At 53.8% G+C, this 12,525-nt stretch overlaps 3 protein-coding genes across 3 annotated transcripts; 1 reads left to right on the top strand and 2 right to left on the bottom strand.

The window, feature by feature from the left end:
- Positions 1-1,579: 1,579 nt before the first annotated feature.
- N656DRAFT_698432 (gluconokinase-like protein) lies at positions 1,580-2,387 on the bottom strand (the record flags this gene model as incomplete). The annotated part of the gene is made up of 2 exons (XM_064810711.1): positions 1,580-2,038; positions 2,103-2,387. The coding sequence occupies 2 exons, from the start codon at positions 2,385-2,387 to the stop codon at positions 1,580-1,582; spliced, it is 744 nt and encodes a 247-aa protein (XP_064674894.1).
- A 3,831-nt stretch (positions 2,388-6,218) lies between these two features.
- N656DRAFT_773415 (dipeptidyl-peptidase III) lies at positions 6,219-9,669 on the top strand. The gene is made up of 12 exons (XM_064814061.1): positions 6,219-6,701; positions 6,865-7,736; positions 7,800-7,808; positions 7,871-8,008; positions 8,093-8,120; positions 8,176-8,228; positions 8,313-8,438; positions 8,499-8,662; positions 8,711-8,745; positions 8,801-8,993; positions 9,048-9,159; positions 9,219-9,669. Exons 1-12 carry the CDS (start codon positions 6,577-6,579, stop codon positions 9,485-9,487), a joined length of 2,124 nt encoding a protein of 707 aa, XP_064674893.1. The 5' UTR covers positions 6,219-6,576; the 3' UTR covers positions 9,488-9,669.
- A 704-nt stretch (positions 9,670-10,373) lies between these two features.
- Positions 10,374-12,500, bottom strand: N656DRAFT_698816 (uncharacterized protein; the record flags this gene model as incomplete). The annotated part of the gene is made up of 4 exons (XM_064810739.1): positions 10,374-10,648; positions 10,721-10,861; positions 10,920-11,753; positions 11,813-12,500. 4 exons carry the CDS (start codon positions 12,498-12,500, stop codon positions 10,374-10,376), a joined length of 1,938 nt encoding a protein of 645 aa, XP_064674892.1.
- Positions 12,501-12,525: the final 25 nt, after the last annotated feature.

The following is a 12,525-nucleotide window of genomic DNA, read 5'->3' as shown; positions in this document are numbered from 1 at the left end:
TCTATTTTTCGAAGACTTGTGATGGGGTCGTGTTCCGTGATCCCGAAGCTAGGCGATATTCTCCTCAGAGAGCGATGCTGTCCCTTTGTACGACCTTTCACACTGGACCGCTTGCAACCTGCCCTCCTCGTTAATAATTGCCGGTCGCTACCACAAGACGCTCCTAACTCCCGCCCCTCGCATACCGTGTCACCCAGGCTGCCTCTTGACCAAGGAGGAGCGTGTTCTACCCTCCCCGCCCCTCTTTCCCCCGCTCTTCTTCTCTGTTACTTCTGAAGCGGTGTAAGCTACCAGCCAAGTACAGGCCGATACACAACATGCGTTTTCTAAACCCTTTCAAGCAAATACAATGCTGTACATCTGAGGCGGTTTACGTACGTACCGGGCTAAATTAAGGAGCTCAGTCCCAGAAGGTCCGTCTGCTTAGTGATTTTTATTCATAACCTTTTCCGTGGTTGGTGCTTCCTCGGAGTCCACGGCAGTCTTTTGTCTGCGCGGCATCGTTCTCACATTCATCATACCTACCCAAACCACCACGTTCAACGTACCGGCCTACTAGTAATCCGGCGCCCGCCAAGCATGCACTACCGTATGTATAAACACTACTCTGCGCAGACCCTGTCGGTCTCTCAAGCGATTCCAGGTACACGGGAGCGAGGAACAGAGCCAAGCCGCCCTGTGGTGTAGTGTATGTACAGCGGGTGCCAGTTTAACCGGGGCACGTCAAGACCTTAATAAGAGCCCCGTTCGCGGTGAGATAGAAAGATGCCGCTTCGGGGGTTGGTTGGTCATTGTCCAAGTGGGCTGGAGGCGAGGTTTACAGCGAAGGTGATGGATGAATCGGATGGCTAAATTCCCAGGCACACGTACTTTCGTGCACTATCCATACATATCGCTGTGCTTCGACGTGTGGAGTCCATTCTGGCCTCGGCAGTAGTTTTGTGCCCTCTTGTTTTTTTAGCCGTCTATTTACGTTGAGAAGTCGAGGCGTGGGAGAAGAAAGTTTAGAATAGGGGTCGCTACCAAAAGCTAGCCGATATCAAATTTTGAAAAAGGGGGCAGGTTTCACACAAACATTCGGTGGAACGGGAACGGCCGGAGATGGACTCAAGCCAACTGTAAGTAGCAATACGAATAATGCATTTTGATTCTCGCACGGCATCACGCGAAACTGGAATTCAGTAAATCTATGGACTCATGCCCTGCGCTGGGCTAATACTCGCGGTGTCGTTACCCTAACCCGACTGCCATCCCTATGCACCATTGCTCACTCCCTATTTGAACGCCCAAGCACGGAAGATCGAGGCCCTGTGGCCTACACCTACCCACGATGCGAATGAAGCTCCTCCGAAACGACAGGTGGAGAGGAATTGGCACCCTCTACACACTGCCCTGTTGCCTTCCTGTTCCCCCAACCGTGCGCCGGAGGAGGAAGGTAATGACCAGAGGAAGAGCAACCACAGCAAACCCAGTCCCAGAAAAGAATTGATGGTGTAATATCAACGCCGACTCCATAATAATCGAATGCAACGTAACAACGGACTTCGATTTGCCCCTCCCCTATCCCGTAATGGGTTCTTTAGGCGGCCGATTCTTGCGAATCGGCCTTGATCCCGTCCATGACCTGCCGAACCCGTTTCAAGGCATCCGCCATGACCTCCTCGACCGGCCGGCTGACGTCAATGGTGATGACGTCGGTTTCGTCCGCCCTCGGTCGCTCGAGAACCTCAAACTGGCTGTGAACCATGTTGGCGCCCATGTAGTGGTTCTTGCGCGCGAGCACCCTTTGCAGGAGGAGCTCCTCGGGAGCGTCGAGGTAGATGAAGTGCAGGTAAAGATTCGGAGTAAAGTAGGGCGCCACCCGGATGACGTCGCGGTACTTGCGCTTTAAAGCAGAGCACGTCAGCACTACGCCGTCGTTGCCCCGGTCAAGTTCGTGGATCGCCGCCTCCCGCAGAGCCGTCAGCCAGTCCCATCGGTCCGCGTCCGTAAGCGGAATGCCGGCACTCATCTTGTCGATGTTGGCCTGTGGGTGATACTGCGAGAGGTTATGGTGAGCATTGGGATTCGATCACTGCAGCTCTTGTACGGACGAGGCTTACCTCATCGCCCTCGATGTAGGGTAGTTGCAAGGCGTTTGACAAGTATTTTGCTACCGTACTTTTCCCACACCCCGCGGGCCCGGTGACGAGCCAGATGTGGTGTCCCATTTCCTGCGAGCCATTGGAGACTGCCACGCTGTTGCTGACCGAACCATTCGAGAGGTTCGGTGTCGGGAGCCGTACACTCGTTTGCGTGGATGGAACGCTCTGGTGTGAGGCCGAGATGCTGCCCGATGGAGAGGAAGTCTGCCCGTTCACGGACACAGGGGTGTCGTATGAGAGCATGGTGTAGCAATTCAAGTCGAGTGTGGGACGTGGAGACCAGGGATGCTGGAAGAGAAGGCGAGAGTATCACTGGGAATACGGAAGGATGAGGCTATTGCATATTGCAATGGTATGCGTCTAGTGTACGATGAGCGAGGCAGGCGTGACCAGGCGTGGCCACGGAGCACTGCCAAGCCAATTAGGTAAAGATGTGTAGGTGTAAGTGAAGGCTCGATGGAAATATTGGCTGGCGCTACCGAGACTGGCAATACCGAGACTGGCAAGTGCACACTTCGAGGGAACAACAGGAGGTTAAGAACTGTGATAGCACACGAGAGAAGCGAAACCACATGGAGCCCAAATCCAAGTCCAACCAAGAAAGTAACCAAGAGGAAGCTTTATAAGAATCAGGGGTCAGACAACGAGTCAGATCAAATGGCGGGACCAAGGTCATTTTATAGCTCCGCCCTGAGAACTCTAATCCGGTCATGCGATGACTTCTGGTTTCTCTGGGCTGTTTGTCACCATGGGTACCTGGGCCGGACCGGCGGGCTGGGGCATTGGGGGCATCAACTAACACCTTGAAATTCAGCGGCGGTTACTCCGTACTGAACGAAGCGCTGACTATTGAACGTATTTGTACATACAAGTACTTCTATGTACTGTGCAGTACATACAGAGCACATGTAGCGTATTGTACCAGCATGTATGTATAACACAAAGTGCCGGATTATATACACAGGACAAGGTACTGTACAGTACAAATACAATCCTAGTGACGCTAGGTGAAAGCTCTCCACGGCCACAACTGGGTCTCAAGGAATTACACTGAATCCTGTACTATCAATCCCAGTAGTCGCTGCCTGGCATTGCATGTACTGTAACTGGAAGTACTTGATGGTACTTTACATCACTGTCAATGCATGCGGTGGGCAGGAACTCTCGAAACGAACCATGAACCCTATTGGTGCTCGGAAAGAGCGCAAAACCTGACGCAGTTACCATGACACCTCGATTCCACATGGAGGGTGTACTGTACACGACGGCAGCCAAAGAGTAGCGTATCCGTACCTTACCGTACCTTAGCGCTGGAAGCCCAGGAACATTCCCTAGAGAGATGCGGACTTGGATGGATTGGGTTCAACAAAGTATGTATTGACTATACTGGTTTAGATCAAGTAGATGTGGGGGAGCAAACGCCAGGCGTTTGTCAGTGAACGACCAGTGTCCTCGAAACACGACTAGGCAGGAAAGCAGTCATCTTCATGGATTGCAAATAGCCAACTGGCTTTCTAACCTAGGACCAACTAAAAAGAATTCTTCTCGTTCTCTATCTAGCTTGCCGGAGAATAGGAGTCACAGGGTGAACGCAGAAAGGCACTTCGTAATCTATGCAGTACCTTACATAAGGTACCGAGTGTGTACGAATACGGTTACGTGATTTCCTTCAGTACCAAGAAATTTCAGTGGGGATGGAAACGGTTTTCCCCAAATGGGCTTTGGCGGGGACGTGGGGGTCCCCCTTGGCAAAAGTGCAAAACTTTGGCAACTTGGAAGCCGAGACGCACCGCCGCGACAGCTCCAACCCATGCAGTGATTCCCATGCCTTGCAGTACCGTACATTCAGTACTCTGGCTTCTCCATGAAAACGCCATCCCGCAGCATATGCAGTGCAACATCCTCCATTATTTACTGCGTTGTACAATACGATAGTTACACAAACGTACCTAGTAAGTAGCTCCGTGGACGACCCAGAATCCAGATGACCTGCGCATGGACGCATTAGCCTTGGGTCTGTAATGTAATTAGTCAAAGACTCACGCCGAAGATGCGGGAACTCGGAAACTGGGATGCTTAACCTCCATAGCCTTCAGCAAGTGTACGGCGTCTTAACACCATAAACATATCCTGAGGCGTCTTGCAGCTCGACATGCCATACCCAGTGTAGTGTGTGTACAGTACATAAGGTACAGTACCTTCTGGAAGGTACTCCGTACCTTACCCCCCCAAGCCCTCCGAAAGAACCCCACGGACCGCGTGACGTCTCTCGTTTGCGCTGCCCCACTCTGTGCTGGCGTTCCCAGGCTCCGGGACGCCTCCAGCAGAAACCGGCCCCACTCGGCTCGGCTTCCGTGACCATCGGGAGGGAACAAACTCATGCCCTCCCGCGACAATACACCGCTTGGACGGATTTCCACCAGTTTTACTGCGACACCATCTGAAATCATCCTATGACGGTATGTACATACATGTATGTATAACGCCACGGCATCGGAAATGGCTTCCCATAACAGCCATAGGTAGCCACTTACACGAAACCTTCTATGTACCGTAATTCGGGTATGTGGGGAGTTATGTGTACTGTATATAGTACCTAAAGTTTGGACCTACCTTAACGTTACAGGTAAGGTAAGGTACGGAGGTAGTGTTTTCTTATAGCTCCGTTTACCCTAATCCTGGTGTTTACCTTAGTTACTCTACAATCAAGCTAGTTCTCGTTTATGTATGTCTTCACTCTTCACCGCTCAATGCATCCGGATTTGAAACCTCGCAAGTACCCGACAGCATGCCAACATGCTTTGCAGCCAGTTGGAAACTGAGCCCGTCATGCGCAATTTGCCAATTCATCCAAGTGCATTAGCACTCCACGCAAGTTGACCATTTCGGTTTCCCGACAATATTTGGCCCAAGTTCATGCTAGTTTGTATGATTGAGGGACTGCCGTCACCTGACCATATCTGGGGTATCGTCGTGTGGCAGGTTGCCTTGTAGGACAAACCGGTGTCGGAGGCACTTAGATCCTCCTTACATCCAACATGTACAGTATTGTGTGTACAATGTTCGCCTGACCAGCTGTAGCATTTCTGCAAAAAACCAAGACTCAATTCGTTGACTGGCCGCGCAATAGCATCTCCAACCACGGCCGAGGCTGGTTCGATCTCCCATGTGCATTGCCGTGCAACCTAACAACGGAGAAGGAGTCAGCACAACCGAACCACCAACACGAAGTTGCAGGCCAGCTTGTCCTCCAATTAACCTGGAAACAGACCTCCTACGAGACAGTCGTTGCCCGCTTTTATTATCGTGGAGAGTTCACCGATACTCTGTCTACCGTATGCACGGTTCATACAGTCCCGGGTGCCCAAAGAAGAAGCGTTTTGTGGAGCCTGGCTTCAGTATCCGCCAGCATCCATCCCGTATGCAGCCCAGCGACCCAAGCGCCTGTTTGAGGACTTGGCTCATGCTCTCAACCTCTTAGCGGCGGGCTAGCAGCAGCCTGTGGCGATGCCAGATGACGTCCAACGTTAACAGGGCCGAATTGATGCATGCCGACGTGAAGGAAGGCATGGAAATGCCCAATTAATCCGTTTGCATCAGTCTGGTTCGGACTCTGCCAGTATCGGTGCAGGCCCGTTTGAGGAGTTGCCCCATCCCGCTGGTTTCTCTATGTCGAAACACGGCAACATCGGACCGTGGAAGCGGAGGCCTAGGTAATAGCTGTAGTTCACCCCTCATCCTCCGCGGCACACCCTGAAGTTATCAGGTTTTAACCTTGTAGAGATTTCTTCTCGAGGCTTGAATTGATCCCATGAAGCAGCAGAAACATCACCCAACAATGATGATGCGATCTCGTAGGCGATGGGTTTTGGAGAGTACTGCTGCTGCATTGGATCGAGGTTTCAAGTTCTGTTCTGTTGGTGAGTCTTCTTGACTAAGGTACCTTTTGCCCCTCAATTTTGTGGCCCAAGCTTCTGCTTGACTGGAACGGATATCGGTTTATCGGTACGGAGGTACCTACCTGAGGTATCCATACTACCCCTCACTAATCACTGTGGCTGACGAGACCTTTTAGGAAGTTAGGTGGCTCGGCGCCACCAGCAACCGATTGAGGCGCCACAGAAATGGAGCTCAAGATTCCAGTTCAGGCAGTTGTGAGGGAATCGGCTCCGATCGGGCGGTACGAATTACCCCAGCGTAGTAAGGCGTACTTACCTAGACAGGCCGGCGTTGGGGGCGTTTGTCGTGCGATATTCCGATGTGTCTTTTCTCCGCCCTTGGATCTCGCGGTCTAAGGCCCAGTCGTTGGATTCCAAGCTCAAGTTCAAGCCTCAAGGCTGCAATCTGGTATTCCCAATCTCCTGCGTCTCGTGCATCTGTGTCATTCCGACTTGTTGGGCACCCGAGGCAGCAACCGCATCGTTCTCTCACCATGAACGCACAGGAGCTCAGCCAATATCTGGCCGATGCCCCGCCCTCAGTCGTGAGACTCGAGATCGAGAAGCACTTCACTGCCCTGTCCGACAAGCAGAAGCGCTACGCCCACTTTATTAGCAAGTAAGCGAATTTTACGACTACTACCTATTTACCCAGGTAGTCCGGGTACTATCTGAGTCTTGCTACTGCCCTGAAAGTGCTCAAGTGATTCCGCTCGCGTGATCAAAAAGAGATGGTTCTTCAATCTTGGACGAACCCTGCTTGAGCTGACCACTCCTCGCAGAGCCTCGTTTGCTGGCACCAGGGTCGTGCTGCGACAAGTCTCGCCCGAATCCGAGTCCATCTATGACTTCATCATCGCATTGCACAAAAGTGCTGGCGGTGACTGGAAGGCGCTTGCGCAAAGGGCCGGCGTCGACGAGCAGGGCCTCACCTCGTTCCTCCAATACGCAGCTCAGTTCCTAGGCAACAATGGCAACTATAAGAGCTTTGGCGATTCCAAGTTCGTGCCTCGCTGCGATGAGTCTGTCTTCGCTTCCCTCGCTTCAGTCTCTCCCGAGGCTGAGAAGCATTACAAGGCCACCAAGGGCGCCATCTTCTCAACTGACAACCCCGGCCTCCTCCATCTCGGCTTCCCCGATGAGGGCCACCTGACAACTTACTACCCCGACTCCCCCGATATTACCAAAGACGAGATTGGTGTCGTCGCCAACTGGATGCAGGATAAGGGCCTCCTGCCGGAAAATACCAGGTTGCGCAAGACTAATGAAGGTGTCTTTGAGTTGTTGATTGCTTCTGCCGCAAAGAGCGTTCCCAGCGAAGGGGGCGATATCGGGAAGGAAACCAAGTATGTCGTTGGCGACGGCCCGCTGGCCGGGAAGACTATCCAACTGGTCTACGGCGACTATGCACAAGAGATGGGTACTATCGCCGGCTACATCAAAAAAGCGGCCGAAAACGCAGAGAACGAGACACAGGAGAAGATGCATCTCGCATATGCCAAGTCGTTTGACGAGGGCTCGCTCCTGGCCTTCAAGGACAGCCAGCGGTTCTGGATCCGCGACCAGGGCCCAATGGTGGAATGCAACATTGGATTTATCGAGACGTACCGCGATCCCGCCGGCGTTCGTGGGGAGTGGGAAGGGTTTGCTGCAGGTAAGTGAGCTTCCAATCAAGGTTTGACTTCTAGAAGCGCCTTTTGCTCATCCAATGTCACAGTTGTCAATTGTAAGTCCTCCGCCGAGTCGCGGTAAGAGCGCTTAGAGGCCTCGGCTCACGCCAGTGCTTAGTGGACCGAACCAAAGCCTTTGGGGAGCTTGTACGTGCTGCTCCGGATCTAATCCCCTTGCTGCCATGGTCGAAGGAGTTCGAAAAGGATAAATTCCTATCCCCCGATTTCACCTCGCTAGAGGTTCTAACATTTTGCGGTATGCCCCTAAATACGCCCCATCGGCAAGCCCCAGTTCAGCGATGGCGCGAACAGAAGCAGAAACTCTGACCTATCCTTGCAGGTTCCGGAATTCCCGCCGGCATTAACATGTAAAATCTGGGTTAAACCGGCGAGTCCTGTATTCCAATACTGACACTTGAGCAGCCCGAACTACGATGACATCCGGCAGCAGGAGGGTTTCAAAAACGTCAGCCTGGGTTTGTCTCCCGCAACCGGGTTTGCGTGCCTATACAATCAGGTACGGTAGCGCTAGCGCCGGCCCAATGCTGACAAGCCTACAGGTAACGTCTTGAGCGCGAAGGCCCCGGACGAGAAGATCCCATTTATTGCTGAGGAGGATCTCGCTTTGTATCAAAAGTACCGTGACGCCGCCTTTGAAGTGCAGGTCGGCCTTCACGAGCTCACCGGTTAGAAGATACAACCATTTCAAGCAGCCTCCTTAGCGCATACTAACAAAGTCGCTTTAGGCCATGGATGCGGCAAGCTCCTTCAGGAGACTTCACCTGGTGAATTCAACTTTGACATTTCTAACCCACCAATCAGCCCTGTGACCGGGAAGCCCATCACAACGTGGTACAAGCCTGGGCAAACATGGGGCTCCGTGTTTGGCGGCCTTGCTGGCGCGTATGAGGTATGTGCCTGTAGATGGTTTGGCGGGCTGCCGCTTACCGCCAGCTAGGAATGTCGAGCTGAGCTCGTGGCCATGCATCTGAGGTAAGTGTGATGAGGCCTACGTCTTAGCTGTCACGGTTGCTCACAATGTATGAAGCTGTGAGTTCTCGGCTCTGAAGATTTTTGGTTTCGGTGACGGCACGACCGATATCGACGGCGAGGCGGGCGACGTACTTTACGCCTCCTACCTGAGCATGGCGAGGGCAGGATTGACCTCGATCGAGTTCTGGGATCCAAAGAGCCAGAAGTGGGGACAGCCTCATTGCCAGGCTCGCTTTGCTATCCTCAAGGTAAACGCTCTCGTCCACAGTCTACGGGATTGCTCGCTAATGGATCTTGGCTAGTCGTTCCTCGAGGCCGGGGACGATTTCTGCAAGCTTGAATACAAGCAAGAGGACCTGTCCGACCTGACAATTAGGCTTGATCGGTCCAAGATCTTGACGAGCGGCAGAAAAGGTACCTTACTCTTTCGGTGAATTTCGTGGGGGGGCACTTACTAACAGACCAACCCTCAGCCGTCGGGGACTTCCTTCAGAAGCTCCACGTCTACAAGTCTACTGCCGACGTGGAGACGGGCTCGAAGTTCTTCACGGACATGTCCACCGTTGGGATGGACTACTGGGGCACCAAGGTGCGGAACGTGGTGCTCAAAAACAAGCAGCCGAGGAAGGTGTTTGTACAGGCAAATACCTACTTGGACGAGGCTACCGGCCAGGTCACGCTCAAGCAGTACGAGCCTAGTCTTGAGGGCATGATTCAGAGCTGGGCCGAGAGGGAGTTGTGACTGCCCTTGCCACGACGGCAGCGGCTGCCGGTGACCTCTTCTCGCTATCGGTCGGCACTCTGAGCTGTCACGCTGAAAATGGGTGACCGCTCGTCAGGTGCAGGTGTTACAAGAGGACGAATCGTACCTGCTGTTAGCGCAATCAGCAAAGATCTTGCATGTGGAAATACCCTGCCGACTATGTATTGCCCCTAACAGAGCTCGACTACTCTGACCGTAACTAACATCACGTGTGGAAACTGTTTTGTCTCCCCTTGCAAGCCGCACTACGACACAAATAGCCAGTAGCTCTTTAGCACACTATCACCGAACCTCTTGAATATGTAGTACGCTAGCACAACCACGGGTACCCGACAGCTGGCCTCTTCAATTACCGCACCGGCTTTTATTTCTAGCTAACAGGAGTAGCTGAGTTCTAACTGACCAAAGGGGTTGTCATACGCAGAACCCATTTTTCTGACGCCGCCTGTCCCCGTCATGATATCATCGGATCCCGAGCCAACATACATAATAACGGCCATTCCTGATAGCCTCTCATCAATCCACAGCGGCTAGCTCCCTGCCAAAGCCGCTCTCTCAGGAATTCACCGCCTCAACCGTCGAAGCCGCTCAACCCTGCCCGGCGGGCATTATGGCAGCGGCGTCGCCAAAGGGATGATGCATAACCAGCAACTAGAGACAACATTGCGGCTTCATATCCCCGTATTAACCCCCCCTCTCTGCACCCAGCTGAAGGATGCTGCGCCTGTACCAATACTTCAGTTCACAGCTTCGAGCCTCTCTCCTTGGATCTGTCGCCGCAGCTTCTTCCGCCACGGCTCAGGCTGTGATACTGAACCCCATGGCACTTTTGAGATCACAAAGAGGCCATGTGTGGGAACAAGTCTCAACTCTGGGGGAGTTGCTCGTATATACCCTCGACGCCAGACTCGGAAGCTGAAGCTGGCCTGCTGTTGTTGTCCTTCTGGTGCGTCTTCATGTGGCGACGCAACTGGTCCTGGCGATGGAAGTTGCGGTCGCACCCGGGAACGGTACACGTGAAGCGGCCCTTGACTTCGTGGGTGCGCTTGTGCTTCGAAAGATTCGAAGACTCGCTGAAACCTTTTCCGCAAACAGGGCATTTCAAGGGTTTTAGTCCGGAATGGACCCGCTGGTGCATAGCTGGAAAGGAAGTGATGTTAGCACTCGGAGAGAGTGGCAGAAGGCGCGCCCTAGAGCGTCGTATTTACTTACTCAAAGCACTTGGGTATCTGAATGCCTTGTTGCAAATGTTGCATACCAACGGCTTCTCGTTGCTATGGATGAACATGTGCTGAGTCAGGGCTTGCTTCGCTGAGAAGCCTTTGTTACATGTTGGGCAGATGTGTGGTTTATCTAAGACGACGATGTTAGCGGCAACCGGAGAGCGGAGGGGATTTCTGATGTAGCATACGGCCGATATGAGTCTGCATGTGTCTCTCAATCTTGCTTCTCTGCGGAAAGCCGGCGGCGCCAGGCTCGCTGCGTGGGCAGTCATCCCACCCGCATCGGAAGCCTTGGGCGCCTTTCTGGGCGTGCTTGATGTGACATTCGGATGCGTGCTTGAATAGCTCTTCTGCATCCGAAAAGGTCTGGCCGCAGATGTCGGAGGACCCTTCCTCCTTCCAGAGGCACCTATGCTCCTCCTCGACCCCAAGCCTGGCAGAGCTGCTTATTGATGAGACGACAGACGCACCCCGGACATGGGATGACCTCTTGGGCTTGACATCTGTCATCTCAAGGCTGTTGGACAGCGGAGTCAAGGGGGATGGGGTCCCTGAAGATGCACCGGAATCGGATGTATCCAGGGGCGTAGCCGGAGGAGACATGGACTCGGCCGCAGTCAGCTCGGTCGCGCGGTGCATCCCTGTTGCCGAACAGCGGAAGAAGTTGGGCACGGCGCCGGTGAAATGAGGCCTGTGCTGGGAGTTGAAGTGGGCTAGAAACGACTCGGGGTCGTGGAACTCAGCTCCACACTCGACAAAACCGTGATTCATCTGGCCGTCTGAGCCAACGGAGTCATATTGGTGGAATGGAGAGGGATTGCTATAAACGGGTAGATGACAATAGGGGTAGTTCTGAGGATCATTGAGTGGACACGGGCTCGTGCAGTTGGCCGAGTCTGCGTCGCCGTGGGCAACTAGCAGATGGGTTGCGATACTCCCCACCGGACCCGGTAGGAGGCCAGAAGACATCAGATAGTCTTGCTGAGCATTACCGGATAGACTGAAGTCCATAGCGCCCATCACTATGCCTGGATGATGAGTAAAGCAGACAAAGCAAGGGTAAAGCAGGTAAGAAGCTCACCGGAATGCTGCAGATTGAAGTTATCGCTGGGCTCCTCTGGCGCATGGTTGATGGAGATGAGAGCAGCGGCCCCGTTAACAACCTCGGACGAGGGAACGGGCCCGGGGCGCGAGGGGCAGTTCTGATCGGTGCAGGCGTCCTCGGTGTCGGCGCAGGCGATGTCGGTGCACTTACCCGTCATGGTGCAGTGGCTGTCGCAGCAGCTCATGTCGCCAACTGACTGACAGTCTTCGTCGCTGCACCGAACGGCAGAGTCGAGATTGTGACTGAACCATGACTGCTGGTAAGGGTTTGAAGACTGGGGACCGGCATAGTGGTTGCGGAATTGCATGGGCATGGCGCCGATGCCGAGCGAATACTCATAGCCGGAGACGGCGTTCTCACGAGCCCAGCGGGCGTGGGCTGTGGTTTGGCCACCGCGGTGGTTGAACTGCTGAAAGCCGTTGTAGAGTCCTACGCCCATGCAGTGGTCAACGCAGAGGTCGTCATGCGATTCATAGGCCGAGGAGGCGGCGCCGGTGGTACTGCTGCCGCCGGCGGACATTCGGGCGCTATCGCTGGGCTTGGGCGGCGGCGGCATCATAGACTGGAAATCAAGGCCGAGATGGTTGGTGGTGCTCTGCGAGTGCCTGTGGAAGCCGTCCCCGTTCCCGGGAAAGCGGGTGGCAGAGTCGAAGGAATGGTCCATGGACGATGGCGGGGCTGCCCAGCTG

Source organism: Canariomyces notabilis (genome assembly GCF_033297395.1).
Source record: "Canariomyces notabilis strain CBS 508.74 unplaced genomic scaffold N656scaffold_1, whole genome shotgun sequence".
In the NCBI taxonomy this organism is placed as follows: Eukaryota; Fungi; Ascomycota; class Sordariomycetes; order Sordariales; family Chaetomiaceae; genus Canariomyces; species Canariomyces notabilis.
This window is presented reverse-complemented; position numbering and strand designations above follow the sequence as displayed.